This window comes from Lepidochelys olivacea (assembly GCF_965140295.1).
Source record: "Lepidochelys olivacea isolate rLepOli2 genome assembly, chromosome: 1".
In the NCBI taxonomy this organism is placed as follows: domain Eukaryota; kingdom Metazoa; phylum Chordata; order Testudines; family Cheloniidae; genus Lepidochelys; species Lepidochelys olivacea.
In genome coordinates, this window is record NC_140411.1 from 347,105,275 (window position 1) to 347,123,319 (window position 18,045).

An 18,045-nucleotide genomic window follows, 5' to 3' on the forward strand; every position below is an offset into this window, starting at 1 on the left:
ACAGAGTGAGAAATCTCTTCAAGGTCACACACCTCCTTGAAACCAACACTGTGTTTTTCTTAATCCCATTACAAGGTCCCCAGTATCATTAGATGCAAGTGTTACTGTTTAGCTTTCATTTGATAAGCTGATGAAAGGGGGAGAAAAAGACTCCCTGATGCAGAAAGACAGTCAAGCAACTACTGTAATGGAGCATGTTTGGAAACATAATAATCCGCTTAACGTTGGCATTTTGGTGGCCCACTACTGGACCTTTCATAGTACAGCATAAAAGAGAGAAGGGATAGAGAGCCTAAAGGGTACTTTAAAAGGAAGAAATGGCTAGTACACTAGAGCTTTGAACAATTTCAAACTTTGATTATTTTTCCCCCACACCTGAAAATGTGAATCTTCTCTTTGCTGTGAGCTCCCCCCTCTGGCATCAGTGTCTTATTAATATCTTGTAAGACGAGCAAGCTTCTCAAAAACAGGTTTCTTACTAGCATTAGTTCAGAGGTGCATTTTGGTAAACGGTGGGGTTCCTAGCTTTGTCTCAAAAGCTAGGGAAATCAGAATGCTGCTTACAATCTCTGCAGTGATTCTAAACCTCTGTTCATGTAACAACAGGAAGATAAGAAAACCACATTCATTGTGAGTTTGAGTGAGAATTTCTCTTGAGCTCAGCAGCGTTCAAAGATATTGATGACCTTATAGGCAGTGCCTGAAAGAGTGGCTGTTGTATTGTGTCAAAGGTGAAAGTGCCATCACGTCAGCCTCTTGGGGTGACTAGACTTGCTCCTACAGAAGTCCAGGTCTGCCATCCTTGGTATTAGTAAGGTTATAGATGAAACCTCTCACTTTTGACCTTTCATGGCTGTTTTCTGAGAGGTGTGTTTTGTCTGCTGGGGTTTTGCCTTTGGGCCACAACTTAATATCCAGATGTGTTCAGATCTTTAAGTTTAAGCTAATACAGCTACGAATAACAACCCATAGCTGGTGAATCAAGAGAAAATGTGGTGTTCATGTGTGTGGCATTTGTTTAAATAGAGTTGTTTTGGCACTCCATCACATTACAAAGAGGCAGCCTCTGAAAATCATAAGACCTTATTTTTCTCCAGCTAATTCTGACAAACATAGCTAGGTATAGTATACAAACTTACTCTGTCTAGGGTTGGTTTTTTTTTGTTATTTTTTCATTGGGCCTTCATAATCATTCTCTTGTTAGGTCTGTCTAGCAGATTTTTAACATAAAGCAACAGTGATAATCTTTATCAATAACTGTCATAAATGTAAAGGGAAGGGTAAACCCCTTTAAAATCCCTCCTGGCCAGAGGAAAAATCCTCTCACCTGTAAAGGGTTAACAAGCTAAAGGTAACCTCGCTGGCACCTGACCAAAATGACCAATGAGGAGACAAGATACTTTCAAAAGCTGGGAGGAGGGAGAGAAACAAAGGGTCTGTGTATCTGTTGGTACGCTGCTTTGCCAGGGATAGAACAGGAATGGAGTCTTAGAACTTCTAATAAGTAATCTAGCTAGGTATGCGTTAGATTATGATTTCTTTAAATGGCTGAGAAAAGAATTGTGCTGAATAGAATGACTATTTCTGTCTGTGTGTCTTTTTTGTAACTTAAGGTTTTGCCTAGAGGGATTCTCTATGTTTTGAATCTAATTACCCTGTAAGGTACCTACCATCCTGATTTTACAGGGGTGATTCCTTTACTCCTATTTACTTCTATTTCTATTAAAAGTCGTCTTGTAAGAAAACTGAATGCTTTTTCATTGTTCTCAGATCCAAGGGTTTGGGTCTGTGGTTACCTCTGCAAATTGGTGAGGATTTTTACCAAACCTTTCCCAGGAAGTGGGGTGCAAGGGTTGGGAGGATTTTGGGGGGAAAGATGTGTCCAAACTGCGTTGCCCAGTAAACACAGTTAGAGTTTGGTGGTGGCAGTGGTTATTCCAAGGACAAAGGATAAAATTAATTTGTACCTTGGGGAAGTTTTAACCTAAGCTGGTAAAAGTAAGCTTAGGAGGTTTTCATGCAGGTCCCCACATCTGTACCCTGGAGTTCAGAGTGGGGGAGGAACCTTGACAATAACAAATCAACTTTCCTATTTTTTCAACCACTTTTCATCCTCCAAATTCCTGTCCCTGTTGAGTGAGTGCTTCCTTTGGTAGTGCCCCCTTTTGTGACTGGCTGCGGGGTGGAACAGTTTTTTCCCGTTCCTGCCATTTTGAGGTCACTGGGAAGGAGTGCTGTAATTGGCCTAAACAGAGATGGAGTGGTCTGAATCTGAATAGGATTGGTGCTCAGCACCACTGACATTTGTCCTTCCATGCTTCGTCCACTCCCTTACTGTTAATCCCACTTGATGTTACACCTAAAATACGATGGCAAATTCTTCAGAGCAGCATCCTCAGTATCTTTTGTTTGCACTGTAAAGTATGCAGCACACTGTTGGTTGCTGTAAATATAGTAAATATGATCAGTTTCTGATGCTGCATGTGCTTTACAGTTGTTTTCTTACTTGAGTCTACTTTTCTGTCATATACAACGTTGCCAGGGTGTGTTGACAGCTGCTAAAGATGTAACACAGTTTATTGGCACTTTAGTTTTTCATGCTGAAGGTCCTCTGTTCAGTGTCCACCTGGTGATTGTATTGTCTGCCGCCAAAATTCATTGCGAAGTGGCATTGCAGATCGGACTTGAACTCTTGCAGAGCTCAGATACTTCTTACTATGTAATACACTGACAAAGTCCTTGTGATCGTAAGCCAGCAACTACACAGCCTGCTATTTAACTGTAAAGTGCGTGGACTGATAACACAATTAATACAAGCATCAGGATAAATTCAATACACAAGGTGAAATCAATGGTAAAAATCCGACCAACTTCAGTGAGGCCAGGATTTCACCTATAAACTTCTGCTCTCTGCGTTAGCTGGCAGGTTGTATATATGTTTAATAATGAGTTTGTAATGTATGTACGTGCATTGTATCGATCATTGGCAATACCAGAAGAGTGAAGGGTCATGGAGACTGTACTGCCCTCTGAGGTAGTTCAAGGTTAAAATTCAGGAGCAGTGTGTGAAATTTGCCTTGTTGCTCCCAGTGAGCCTGTCCTGTGGCTAAACACAGGGCTTCATGCTGCCATTTTAGCACCAGTCAGAAGTACTAAGTTCACCCCCAAAAGAAGTTTTTATACTTGTGACTCAGATGGTAATTGATGAGCTATATGCTCAGGGAGCATAAAATCCTCGTGAGTCAGATTTATGAGGGCCTTCAAGTTTCTTTGTCAGAACAGCACTGTTGTTAACAGGGATAGTGAATTACAGGGGAAGCACTGGTATGTTGGAAAACATCTTGTCATATTATTTCTGAACTGGAATATCAGTGTGCCTCTAAGACACTCTCTTCTGTGACACTTGGGGGCAGTGGCTTGGCAGGGATTAAATCCTTAGAAAAAAACAAAGAAGTTTCTGGGATATGCAGGTGGTAACAGAAAAGAATCCCTAGGCTTCCTCCCCCTTCTTGCTGTAGGAATATTGCACATTTTTTAGTCAAGTGCCTGATTAAATTTGACATTTGAAAATAGAACTTCATGCAGAAATAAGTACTGTACTTCTCAGCATTTAATTAAGATGTTTAGTTCCTGTCAAGTCTGATAGTTTCTTTTTCCTGTTAAGGGCAATACGTCTTCAACTTCTGAAATTTCAGAAACCTGTACTTAACCTTTAATCGTCATTCCATTTACATAGAAATCTGATTAACAACTTTTAAAGTTCAGGAGCTGGGAGTAAATGCAATTAAACCCGTTTTGGAGTCTGTTATTAAGAGCTGGCATTTAATGAAAACTGAGGGCATACTACTGTTACTGTCTCCACCGTAGCAGGATGTCTTAAGCAATTAGTTAGAAACATGAAATACATGAAGTGTACTACATTACCTGTGAGTTAACACAGTTGGTATTTAAACAGCATGCTGTCTTCTTCCCTTTGCTGCTGCTGTATTGAATGCGCTGGTTTCTGGATAGTAAAGCAGTTCTCATAGTATTTTGGTTGAGCTGTCGCACTGGTCATTTTGTTGTACATACTAAAGCTGTGCATTTCTTCATTAACTTAATCTCACTCTGAAAAGTGGCTGTATGGAAAATATCTAACCAGAATCAACAGATGAGCTTTTCTAGTGTATTCATTGATGTATGAGCTGACTTGAGTTGACCAAATATGCATTGCTGACTAGTTTTTACTCCTGTAAACACTGTGGAACAAGTGCATCTTTGGGAGACTTGTCTGGATTCTTTTTTGGCTAGGGTGACCTGACATCCTGATATTAGAGGCTTTGTCTTGTATATGCAACTATACCCCCCGCCTCGAAAAAAAGTGTCCCAATTTTTCACACTTGCTATCTGGTCACCCTATTTTTGGCTCACATATCATTGAAAGAAATGTTAACTGATGATGATGACAGGGCCAAATTCTACACTCAGCTGCCCGTCCAGCCCCATTGTACACCTGTTCACTTTTTTTTATACTACTTGAATAAGGGGGAGTTCAATCAACTCGAAAGGCAACATGTTTAAACTCATTACAAATATACTTGCTTACACAACACTTAATGACCTCCTGCTTTTGTGCCTCTCTGGTGAAGTCTATTCCTTCTTGCACCTTTTGTGGACATACTCAGCTGGTCACCTGCACTCTTACATATGTTAGTGGGCTGTATATATTGTACAAATACTTACTAGTCGCAACAGAGAGACTGAGGATCGATGGGCAACGATGGATTGGGCAGCGATCGATCCAGCGGAGGGGTCGATGTATCACGTCTAGTCTAGTCTTGACGCTATAATTTGGCCGCCGAGTGCTGTCCCATCAACTCCGGTACTCCACCGGAGCAAGAGGTGCAGGCGGAGTTGACGGAGGAGTGTCAGCTGTTGACTCACCTGCAGTGAGGACACCGCGGTGAGTAGATCTAAGTACATCGACTTCAGCTACGTTATTTACATAGTTGAAGTTGTGTAACTTAGATCGATGCTACGTTATTTACATAGCTGAAGTTGTGTAACTTAGATCGATCCCCTGCTCCCAGTGTAGACCAGGCCTAAGGATTGAAAGGCTAAACTGAATGTAGCCAATAAGCAAACAGAAGAATTACAGTTGTTACTAGGCATATGCCAATTTACGTGCCAAAGGAGATGGATGAGTTCTTCCCCTGCCCTTGGTACTAACAATGAGGGGTAAATTTTCAAAGCAGTGACCAGTTTTTTATTTGTGTGATTTCCATTGATTTTAATGGGAGCTGCACAGCTGAAACCCGATGCATTGCTATGAAAATGTACCCCATTAAGTTTTGCTTATATCTCAAGAAAATGGAAAAAGAAAAGGAGTACTTGTGGCACCTTAGAGACTAACAAATTTATTTGAGCATAAGCTTTCGTGAGCTACAGCTCGCTTCATCGGATGCATTCAGTGGAAAATACAGTGGGGAGATTTTTATACATAGAGAACATGAAACAATGCCATACACTCTGTAACGAGAGTGATCAGGTAAGGTGAGCTATTACCAGCAGGAGAGTGTGTGTGTGTGTGTGGGGGGGGGGGGTGAACCTTTTGTAGTACAAATTTATTTGAGCATAAGCATTCGTGAGCTACAGCTCGCTTCATCGGAAAAGTTCCCTCCTCCCCCCCACTATCCTGCTGATAATAGCTCACATTACCTGATCACTCTCCTTACAGTGTGTATGGTAACACCCATTGTTTCATGTTCTCTGTGTATATAAATCTTTCCACTGTATTTTCCACTGAATGGGTCCGATGAAGCGAGCTGTAGCTCACGAAAGCTTATGCTCAAATAAATTTGTTAGTCTCTAAGGTGCCACAAGTCCTTCCTTTCTTTTTGCGGATACAGACTAGCACGACTGCTACTCGGAAACCTGTCAAGAAAATGGATATCCCTGATGGATTTTTTTTTCTCTTTGTTTTGTTTTGTGTTAAGCTTCTGACCCTGGTGGCAAAAAGCTGCCCGTCATACTGGATAATTTCTATTAAAATAATCTTTATTTAAAGAACAACTGATGTGTAAGGGGAAAATTCAAACTCACTGTTTTCTGTCCTAATTTTCAAATTCACTCTTGGCAGTTGAAAGAAATTTGCCAGCAATCTGTTTTTATTTTGCATGAAAGTAGCAGAACTGCTGGGAAAGAAGAGGGAGAGAGGAGGGGCAGAGGGGAGAGAGACGCCTGCACATGCACGCACATGTGGCCCTGCTAAGAGAAGAACCAGTCTTCACATTTTGGGGAGGACATCTAAATAACCTGCTACATCACCGCTGTACTGTGAAGGGAATGGTAATGCCTGAAGTGGTCTACTGTGTACTCTTGTAAATCAAGTGCATATTAAAAATGTAACTTCCCTGTTGCAGAACTACTCACCCATGACTTGGGAAAGGGGTCATCCTGTTCAAGTCACTGTGCAGCCCCTGCTGTTACTCCTTTTGGCTAACAGCTTCCAGAAGCTGATTCACCAGGCTTACCTGGTGTGGCAGCTCTCAGCACCTCACCCTTTGGCTCTGCTTATCTTGTGTGTTGCAGATGTAGGTTAAGATGAAAAAACTAATAGCTGGCATTTCACAGGTGCATAAAGGTGGGGAGAGAGGGCATAAGGAGCCTCTTGTCTTATGCCTTTCTGCCAGCAGTAGAACACAGACTGTCTCTGTCCCCTTGAAGCCCTCAGTGACAGGGAGAATCAGAGAGGGAAATCCTGGCTCTGTGGCAAATGAAAGTTTCGCCACTGCTTTCACAGGGAACAGAAGGATACCTAGATTCTGTAAAATTAGACAGACCCTCAACAAGGTGTTGATGATTAATTAGCTAAAGTTTGTACAGAACATTCAATATGTAAATTGCTATATAGTGTCATGTATGTTTGTTTATTATTTCAGCCAGAGTTCCTTTCTTGGTTGAAGGTTGAGCTCCCTTGGTCCTTCTTGAAATTCGGAGCTTAACATGTGGCCTATTAAGTGTCTTAAGGTGGTGATACACAGACTGAGACTTGGGAGCTGCAAGTGGCTCTTTAATGTGTCTCCTGCAGCTCTTTGCAGCACATGATATTAAAAGATGGTGTGATATAATTATTAACCAATCAGGATGCTTTTCTTATATTATTAACCACTTGTAGAACACATGGTCAGTTATTTTGCCGTGAGAATTATTTGTGTGTATGTGTGTGTGTGTGTGTGTATATATATATATATATATATATATATATATATATATATATATTAGGCTGTTGAATAATTGCAGTTAACTCACGCAATTAACTCAAAAAATTAATTACGATTAAAAAAATTAATCGCGATTAATCGCACTGTTAAACAATAGCATACCAATTGAAATTAATTAAATATTGTGGATGTTTTTCTACGTTTTCATATATGTTGTATTCTGTGTTGTAACTGAAATCAAAGTGTTTTTTATTACAAATATTTGCACTATAAAGTCATAAACAAAAGAGATAATATTTTACAATTCACCTCATTCAGGTACTGTAGTGCAATCTCTTGGTAGTGAAAGAGCAACTTACAAATGTAGATTTGTTTTTGTTACATAACTGGACTCAAAAATAAAACAATATAAAATTTTAGAGCCTACAAGTCCACTCAGTCCTTCTTCTTGGTCAACCAATCGCTAAGACAAACAAGTTCGTTTACATTTACAGGAGATAATGCTGCCCTCTTCTTATTTACAATGTTACCAGAAAGTGGGAAGAGACATTTGCATAACACTTTTATAGCTGGCATTGCAATGTATTTACGTGCCAGATATGCTAAACATTTGTATGCCCCTGCATGCTTTGGCCACCATATGTATGGAAACAATGAACTCACACTGGTGTGGTTATTTTGGGTAACGTTGATCGCTAATTTGGCTCTTGAATCGCTGTGGTCTTAGTATCACTGGTCTAAAGACTTCTCCTTTTGCTCTGCTAATAAATATGGAACCTCGTTACTTTGTAAAATATTCTCAGATACATAGTACATCCCTTCACAAAGTGCAGTAAAACCAAATATGGTTCTGTATGTTGTGTGTACGAAAAGGTCCATGCAATTGTTCTTGGCAGCTGCAGAAAGAACTCACAACCACATCAGACTTTTGAAATAAAAGAATTCCAGTTTTAAACCTTCCAGAGCTGGCTAAGAAGGTGTATGATTCAGTACCTAATAAAACTGCCTTTAAAGAGTTGAGTTTAAAATACTTTTGGGGTTAATTCCCCTCCCCTCCCCCCCACTGAGATACAGAAACATTCACAGGTCTATGCTAATGGCTGTGCTAATTGAACAACTGGAATTGATAATGAATGCAGTAGAGTTGGCAGGCATTCTGTTACTTAAATGGTTTTGTTTTTTATTTAAAAAACGTTAGTCCTTGTATGATAATAGACCTGGATAGTGCACTGAGAAAATTGAGTTTTTTTACTGTCTTGTTGTAGTTAATTTCATGCGGCGCATCAGGATTATATGGAACAGGTTGTATCGCGCTAAACAGTCTTCACTGCACCTTATAGTCTGTAAAAAGAAAAGGAGGACTTGTGGCATCTTAGAGACTAACCAATTTATTTGAGCATAAGCTTTCGTGAGCTACAGCTCACTTCATCGGATGCATACTGTGGAAAATACAGAAGATGTTTTTATACACACAGACCATGAAAAAATGGATGTTTATCACTACAAAAGGTTTTCTCTCCCCCCACCTCACTCTCCTGCTGGTAATAACTTATCTAAAGTGATCACTCTCCTTACAATGTGTATGATAATCAAGGTGGGCCATTTCCAGCACAAATCCAGGTTTTCTTCCCCCGCCCCAAACCTAAAGCTGTTACCAACAGGAGAGTGGGTTGGGGGGGAGGAGGGAGAGAAGAAAACCTGGATTTGTGCTGGAAATGGCCCACCTTGATTATCATACACGTTGTAAGGAGAGTGATCACTTTAGATAAGCTATTACCAGCAGGAGAGTGGGCTGGGGGGAAGAGAAAACCTTTTGTAGTGATAAACACCCATTTTTTCATGGTCTGTGTGTATAAAAACATCTGTATTTTCCACTGCATCCGATGAAGTGAGCTGTAGCTCACAAAAGCTTATGCTCAAATAAATTGGTTAGTCTCTAAGGTGCCACAAGTACTCCTTTTCTTTTTGTGAATACAGACTAACACGGCTGTTACTCTGAAACCTTATAGACTGTGTTTATTCTCTCTTGGACTTACTGTGTTTGCCTTGTCCTATCTATTTCTGTTTAAGTCTCAGTCCTTTGTGTATTTAGCCTCTGTTCTGTTGAATTTTTCATCCAGTATGGTTTGTGCAGAAATCTGGGTTTTAAAACACAGTCAAAGAGTTTTCTTTTGACACTTTACAGGATTTGTGGGTGACAGTGGTGTTTGGCTATTGAAATGCAGATAGTACAGGTTTGATACAGTTAATTAGCCCATGGTTGTATGTACTATTGGCTCAAAACATCTCTCACCAAAATTCTCATACAGGCTTTCATATCACCTCACTTTACCTTGGCTACCCCTTCTTTTGAGGGCCTCACAAAGTCCCAGCTTTCCAGTTTGTGAATAATGCTGCTGCCCATCTTCCTGCATTTACAGAGACAGGCCCACATATCATACTAAAATACCCCATTCACTTGAGGATCTGTTTTGCCATTGCCTTCCTTGTTGTTAAAACCTTCCATGGACTTGCTTCAGCAGTCTTCACAGACAGCGTGTCCTCTCTAGTCTGCTCCCTTTGCTTTGCTTTCACCAGCCAACTCTCTGCACTTTGATGCAGTTTTGCATCTGTGGGTGCCAGGGCTCCATCTGTAAACTGGCATCTAGAAAGTGCTCTCGACTGACCTTTGCTGATTGCAAATGTCAACATAAAACTTGCTTTCTCTTTGCTTGTAGCCTCAGCTTCTTGTTCTCTCTCATTAATTCTGGAATTAAAATTTAACTCTCCAAAATATTTTCAGATGTCTAGTAGGAAAGATTCTGCCCAAAGTAAAGTTAGCAACATGTAAGTACTGGCTGCAATAATAAATAACCTAAATGGACTGGTGCCATCCGTCATGTTGAAAGGCAATGATAAGTTGAGAGTAAATCTTGTTCCTAATGCCAACTCCAAGTAGTGTGGTGCTGGAGATCTTCACAGGGCTGCGAAGAGGAGAATTCCACCACTTGTGCTTCCATTTTACCACCATTAACCATTTCCTTAAAAACCAGATCATCAGGTAATGGGCCAGATCATCAGGTAATGTAAGTCAGTATAGCTGCATCCAGTGCAGTGGAACTTTCGTGTCATATTCTGGTCTAACCAGACCAGTGAGGGTTTGTGTCGCTTGCCTGCCTTGTAGCCCAAAGTGCTTCAGAGGGTTCTGCTGCTGTGGTTCTCTTGTCTGGACACTCCCAGACACCATATAAACATTGTTGTATTATATTGAGTTTTTTGATTGATGGTTTAGCAACTGTTAATCAAATGTTATAGGAACAAATCCTGAAATCCTTACTTTGTCCTGTGGTGAAACTCCTGTTCACTTTGGTAGGCAGAACAATGTGATTTTATTGATTTTAAAGTTTAAGCTGACTGTGGTTTTTATAAGTACATGCCAGGCTAATAATTTTTGACACTGAAATATGGAGTTTATTAAGGTCTTGCATTGTGAGGATTGCAGAGGGTGCAGAACTGTTGGAGATGTTGGGGTGGAAGAGATGCAGAAAATGTTGAGATGGATGAAGACAAGCTGAGAAGTATGTAGGGTACAATTGGCCTATGGAACTAATACAGCAGGATGTTATTGAGGCAAATAACTGAGTAAGTTTTTTTTTTTTTAAAGATGTTTTCATACATGTAAATAAGATCTGCTTTGTTAAAAATTAAAAGGGCTTCAGCTGATCCCCTGCAGGGGGCAGGAAGTACTTTCCCTCATTGTGCTGTGTTTCAGAGTAACAGCCGTGTTAGTCTGTATTCGCAAAAAGAAAAGGAGTACTTGTGGCACCTTAGAAACTAACCAATTTATTTGAGCAAAAGCTTTCGTGAGCTACAGCTCACTTCATCGGATGCATACTGTGGAAACTGCAGAAGACATTATATACATAGAGACCATGAAACAATACCTCCTCCCACCCCACTCTCCTGCTGGTAATAGCTTATCTAGAGTGATCATTCTCCTTACAATGTGTATGATAATCAAGGTGGGCCATTTCCAGCATAAATCCAAGTTTAACCAGAACGTCGGGGCGGGGCCGGGGGGGGAGGAAAAAACAAGGGGAAATAGGCTACCTTGCATAATGACTTAGCCACTCCCAGTCTCTATTTAAGCCTAAATTAATAGTATCCAATTTGCAAATGAATTCCAATTCAGCAGTTTCTCGCTGGAGTCTGGATTTGAAGTTTTGTTGTTTTAAGATAGCGACCTTCATGTCTGTAATTGTGTGACCAGAGAGATTGAAGTGTTCTCCGACTGGTTTATGAATGTTATAATTCTTGACATCTGATTTGTGTCCATTTATTCTTTTACGTAGAGACTGTCCAGTTTGACCAATGTACATGGCAGAGGGGCATTGCTGGCACATGATGGCATATATCACATTGGTGGATGTGCAGGTGAACGAGCCTCTGATAGTGTGGCTGATGTTATTAGGCCCTGTGATGGTGTCCTCTGAATAGATATGTGGGCACAGTTGGCAACGGGCTTTGTTGCAAGTATAGGTTCCTGGGTTAGAGGTTCTGTTGTGTGGTATGTGGTTGTTGGTGAGTATTTGCTTCAGGTTGGGGGGCTGTCTGTAGGCAAGGACTGGCCTGTCTCCCAAGGTCTGTGAGAGTGTTGGGTCATCCTTCAGGATAGGTTGTAGATCCTTAATAATGCGTTGGAGGGGTTTTAGTTGGGGGCTGAAGGTGACGGCTAGTGGCGTTCTGTTATTTTCTTTGTTAGGCCTGTCCTGTAGTAGGTGACTTCTGGGAACTCTTCTGGCTCTATCAATCTGTTTCTTCACTTCCGCAGGTGGGTATTGTAGTTGTAAAAATGCTTGATAGAGATCTTGTAGATGTTTGTCTCTGTCTGAGGGGTTGGAGCAAATGCGGTTGTATCACAGAGCTTGGCTGTAGACGATGGATCGTGTGGTGTGGACAGGGTGAAAGCTGGAGGCATGTAGGTAGGAATAGCGGTCAGTAGGTTTCCGGTATAGGGTGGTGTTTATGTGACCATTGTTTATTAGCACTGTAGTGTCCAGGAAGTGGATCTCTTGTGTGGACTGGACCAGGCTGAGGTTGATGTTGGGATGGAAATTGTTGAAATCATGGTGGAATTCCTCAAGGGCTTCTTTTCCGTTGGTTCAGATGATGAAGATGTCATCAATATAGCGCAAGTAGAGTAGGGGCGTTAGGGGACGAGAGCTGAGGAAGCGTTGTTCTAAATCAGCCATAAAAATGTTGGCATACTGTGGGGCCATGCGGGTACCCATAGCAGTGCTGCTGATCTGAAGGTATACATTGTCCCCAAAAGTAAAATAGTTATGGGTAAGGACAAAGTCACAAAGTTCAGCCACCAGGTTAGCCATGACATTATCGGGGATAGTGTTCTTGACGGCTTGTAGTCCATCTTTGTGTGGAATGTTGGTGTAGAGGGCTTCTACATCCATAGTGGCCAGGATGGTGTTATCAGGAAGATCACCGATGGATTGCAGTTTCCTCAGGAAGTCCGTGATGTCTCGAAGGTAGCTGGGAGTACTGGTAGCGTAGGGCCTGAGGAGGGAGTCTACATAGCCAGACAATCCTGCTGTCAGGGTGCCAATGCCTGAGATGATGGGGCGCCCAGGATTTCCAGGTTTATGGATCTTAGGTAGTAGATAGAATATCCCAGGTCGGGGTTCCAGGGGTGTGTCTGTGCAGATTTGATCTTGTGCTTTTTCAGGAAGTTTCTTGAGCAAATGGTGTAGTTGCTTTTGGTAACTCTCAGTGGGATCAGAGGGTAATGGCTTGTAGAAAGTGGTGTTGGAGAGCTTCCGAGTAGCCTCTTGTTCATATTCCGACCTATTCATGATGACAACAGCACCTCCTTTGTCAGCCTTTTTGATTATGATGTCAGAGTTGTTTCTGAGGCTGTGGATGGCATTGTGTTCCGCACGGCTGAGGTTATGGGGCAAGTGATGCTGCTTTTCTTTTCTTTTTTTTTCTTTTTTTTTTGAAACTGCTGAATTGGAATTCATTTGCAAATTGGATACTATTAATTTCGGCTTAAATAGAGACTGGGAGTGGCTAACTCATTATGTAAGGTAGCCTATTTCCCCTTGTTTTTTCCTACCCCCCCCCCCAGCCCAGACATTCTGGTTAAACTTGGATTTCTGCTGGAAATGGCCCACCTTGATTATCATACACATTGTAGGGAGAGTGGTCAGTTTGGATGAGCTATTGAGTTTGTGTTTGGGGGTGGGGGGCAAAGAAAACCTGGATTTGTGCTGGAAATGGCCCACCTTGATTTTCATACACATTGTAAGGAGAGTGATCACTTTAGATAAGCTATTACCAGCAGGAGAGTGGGGTGGGGGGAGGTATTGTTTCATGGTCTCTGTGTATATACAAAAAGAAAAGGAGTACTTGTGGCACCTTAGAGACTAACCAATTTATTTGAGCATGAGCTTTCGTGAGCTATAGCTCACTTCATCGGATGCATACCGTGGAAACTGCAGCAGACTTTATATACACACAGAAAATATGAAACAATACCTCCTCCCACCCCACTGTCCTGTTGGTAATAGCTTATCTAAAGTGATCATCAAGTTGGGCCATTTCCAGCAGAAATCCAGGTTTTCTCGCCCTCCACCCCCCCCACACAAATTCACTCTCCTGCTGGTGATAGCCCATCCAAAGTGACAACTCTCCACACAATGTGCATGACAATCAAGTTGGGCCATTTCCTGCACAAAGAGAACCTGGATTTGTGCAGGAAATGGCCCAACTTGATGATCACTTTAGATAAGCTATTACCAGAAGGACAGTGGGGTGGGAGGAGGTATTGTTTCATATTCTCTGTGTGTATATAAAGTCTGCTGCAGTTTCCACGGTATGCATCCGATGAAGTGAGCTGTAGCTCACGAAAGCTTATGCTCAAATAAATTGGTTAGTCTCTAAGGTGCCACAAGTCCTCCTTTTCTTTTTGCGAATACAGACTAACACGGCTGTTACTCTGAAATCTGTGTATATAATGTCTTCTACAGTTTCCACAGTATGCATCCGATGAAGTGAGCTGTAGCTCACGAAAGCTTATGCTCACATAAATTGGTTAGTCTCTAAGGTGCCACAAGTACTCCTTTTCTCATTGTGCTGTGTTTTACAGTTGGTCAGTTGTATTGAAAGATAATGTTTTTTCTCTTAAGAACTTGGTCTCACTGCTGGAGTCAGGACACTGGACCACATGGAGCAGTGGTCTGATCCAGTGTGGTTTCTCCTATGTGCATATTGGTATAATTTATCTGTTTTTCAATGTCCATAGATAGTGAGAGCCAGCCCTTCATCTTATCTTATCTATCTTTAGGTTCTGGTGACATCACAACCACTCATGTTATTTCCCCTTTTGGTTTGTGGTTGTCTTCAAACCCCTCTTATGACTGTATAAACATATTGCCATACATTTTGGTGTTTTTTTGATGATGATCTTGTAGCAAGACCAGTTCTTTGTGGTTCTAGTTTAACTCTTTACTGACATCTTGTAATCCTTGAGTAAAATACTGCATTATTCACTTCAGATATCCTGCTCATGTTAGCTCTAGATTTAGGATAGTTTCAAAATCATGGGGCCCATTATGAGTACGTTCTGTCCATGAACTAGGAAAATTGCCAAGCTTTTTTCCAGGAAAAGATTTTATATGACCTTTTGTTATTTTTAAGGTTATGGATTCAAGTAAACAAAGCAAATACCTAACCAGAGAATACAGAGCAGCACTGGTACATTACTGGGGAAAAAAAACCCACATTAACCTGAGTGTAGTAATTAGTTTTTATATGGCAAGAATCATGCTTGTATTTTAAAACCTTCTCTCAGATGAAGTTTTAATTGAGATATTTTAGGAATTGAAATCAAGTTACCTTTATTTAATTGTGTTGTATCTTTTTAGAGCAATTCTCAATTGTTCCTAATTAGTGGCATGATATCTTTTGCCTAGATATTATTTCCTAGATACTATTTCTTAGTAATTTGTTTAAAAATAGACAGCACAGTCCTGATGTATTCCTCTCATTACACTCAACACTTTGATTCGGTTTGGCTGGCTCACAATAGAATGGAATGTGTTATCAATAGCTCCAAGATGCTTAAAGCTTCTCAAGTATATTCAGGGAGTTTAATTTCTTGACAAAAGTAAATTTGTTTTGTTTTTGTTTTCTTAAACTACATTAGCTTCCTTTATCTCTCCAGAGCCAACACAGCTAAAAGTGAATGAGCTGGAGTGTAATCCTGTTTCTGCATAATGAACAGAATTAGTAGTTCCTGGGCCAATCAGTTAGTTCTTTGCTGCTCCACTGAAGGTGTTGGGGTTGCACAGATTTTACTGAGGGTGTTGTTTGCCCTTTAGAACTTCCATCATTGATGATGGTCTAGAAGAAAACTCGGCTCGATTGAGAGATCCTAAATTGAGCATGGAGGGCTGGTAGCAAGGGAGGAGAAATCCATATTCTTATTTAAATAGAAAGTACATTTGGTCTGGTAATCACTGAGAGACAGCCATGCCATATTTTTTCAAAAATAGGACCCTCATTTTAAGCTGTATGCAACAATCCATGGTTCCCAACTCCCAGAGAAATGTACCAACCGCTGGACCATCCTTCCTCTTTCTCTAATTCAAGTACTTTACAGGCTCTGCTGGGAAAGCCTGAGGCTTCACAGCAAATAAGTGGCATAGTCAGGTTGAAAATTCAGAGGTTCTTTGCTACTAGACAGGCTTGTGTCCACACTCTCCTCTTGTATTTGTGTCCATCACTGTAATATCTAAGTATGTACACTTTTGCTCAGTCCACTAGACCATAAGGCCTCCCTCCCTGTAATCAGCTAGAATTCAGGTGGTGATTCAACTGTTTGAATTAACAGCACTTTTTAATCTCTCCTGTTAAATATATCCATTTAAATATTCCAGGTGTGTGGTACATATATTTAAAGGGATATGATGATGTAGTTTATGCCCTAAATTTCAGTTAAAAAAAAACAAAAAAAAACATGTCTTACAAAAACCAATCTGAAAATAAATAATTTAATCATGCACTGTATTTCAGTAGAATTGGTATTTTGTGTTTTGGGGGGAAGTAGTGTGGATATCTATGTGGTACAGAAAATTCAAACACAGTGGCACTGAGCTGGTGCAGTAGAACCAAACATTGGAAATAATAAACAGAAGGGGAATAAAGTGTCTAATTCCTTCATTTTTAATTATCTTAAAGCCTTGTCTACACTGTGACATTTTGTAACCCCTCCTCCATCATTGCTGAACAAGTTCAGCTTCAGAGGTGTCAGCAATGTTGGGAGGCCTTGTCTAGATAGGCTGCAGCTAGTGTTTTAAGCACCGTGATATGGAACCTTAATGGTAGGTATTGATAGGTCTTTAAACACCAGCTGCCAAGCTACAATAAAGTTCTCAATGTTGTTAACATCAGTGTAGTTGTACCAGTGCTGACTGCATCTGAAAAATTTTGCAAAATTTCTGGAATGTAGACAGTACTTTTATGGTGGTCTTAAATTAGGCGAGTGATTTAGGAGCTAAGCTTCATTGAAAATCAATTGGACTTAGGCTTGCAAGTCACTTAGGCACTTCTGAAAATTTTACCAATTGTCATTTTTTAGTTTAGCAGTGTCCTGTTAAGACACTTAGGATTTGTGAATAAACTTGCATCGCTGTTCTATTTCAAATGTTGCATTCGTCTTCTCCCTGCTCTCAGATGCTGCTGACAGAATACTTGGATATGAAGAACACTCGGACTGCTTCAGAACCATCAGCCCAGCTTAGCTATGCCAGCTCTGGCAGAGAATTTGCTGCTTTCTTTGCAAAGAAGAAACCTCAAAGGCCTAAAAACCCTCTGTTCAAGTAAGTGTTGTTATGATGCCAGAATAGTACCTGGCATTGAGGTTGTCTCTGGAGCATCAAGTATTGTGCACTAATAACGTTTTCAGACACTTCAGACGGAAATGAACTACCAAAGCTGGAGCTTTTCTGTCATCCGAGAGCTGTACACTGTTCCTTCTTCACTGTTTATATTACAGTAGTGTCCAAAGGCTTCACTTAGGAATGGGGCCCCTTTGTGCTAGGAGTCGTACAACATGTAGTAAGACATCATGCCTGCCCTGATGTGCTTACAGTCGAAGTAAAGACGAAAAACACACAAGCGAGAGCAGAAATTGAAGGGCTGCATAGGGAAAAGGAGAACAGGACAAACAAGATCATTGCGTAAAGACTAGGCGTTTAATCGTATCACATTTTAAAGGAAAAATTTGGAGTGAAATTAGAGTTGAAAGTGTGGAGTAGAATGAAGCAGATGGGAGGGGAATGTAGGAATAAGAGTGAGGCGGAGTGGGAGTTGGACGTGAGAGAGGAAGAAAATATGGGGAAGCAATTTGACTGCCAGGGAGAGGGAGGCTGGTAGGGTCTGGGGAGTAATGCAGATAGGAGAAGAAGATTGACCTTGTCGTTAAGGCACTGAGTCAGGAGGGGACTTGTGTTTGATTCCCTTCTCTGCCACCAGTTTCCTGCACTAGTCTCTAACTTCTCCAGGCCTCATTTCCCCAGCTGTAAAATGGGGATCTTAATACTTCGTTTCTCTCTCCCCTCCCCCCACTTTGTCTGCCTTGTCTATTTAGACTAAGCCCGGATTGTCTTTCATTATGTATCTGTATGGGGCTTAACATAAAGGGGACCCAATCTCAGCTGAGGCCTTTGGGCTCTGTTGTAGTACAGATACATAATAATAATGAGGAGGAACAGCAGGGAGCAGAGAAGGAAAATGTGAAGTCCAAATTTAACAAATCCAGTCAATCTGTTACTCTGAGGAAACTGGA

At 41.0% G+C, this 18,045-nt stretch overlaps 1 protein-coding gene across 1 annotated transcript in view; it reads left to right on the top strand.

The window, feature by feature from the left end:
- The window catches only part of EXOC4 (exocyst complex component 4), a 607,587-nt gene that overhangs the window by 134,766 nt on the left and 454,776 nt on the right, over positions 1–18,045 (top strand). The window contains exon 8 of the mRNA XM_084643015.1: positions 16,932–17,077. Coding sequence (XP_084499141.1) covers positions 16,932–17,077 — 146 coding nt within the window. The remainder of the gene's footprint in view (positions 1–16,931; positions 17,078–18,045) is intronic.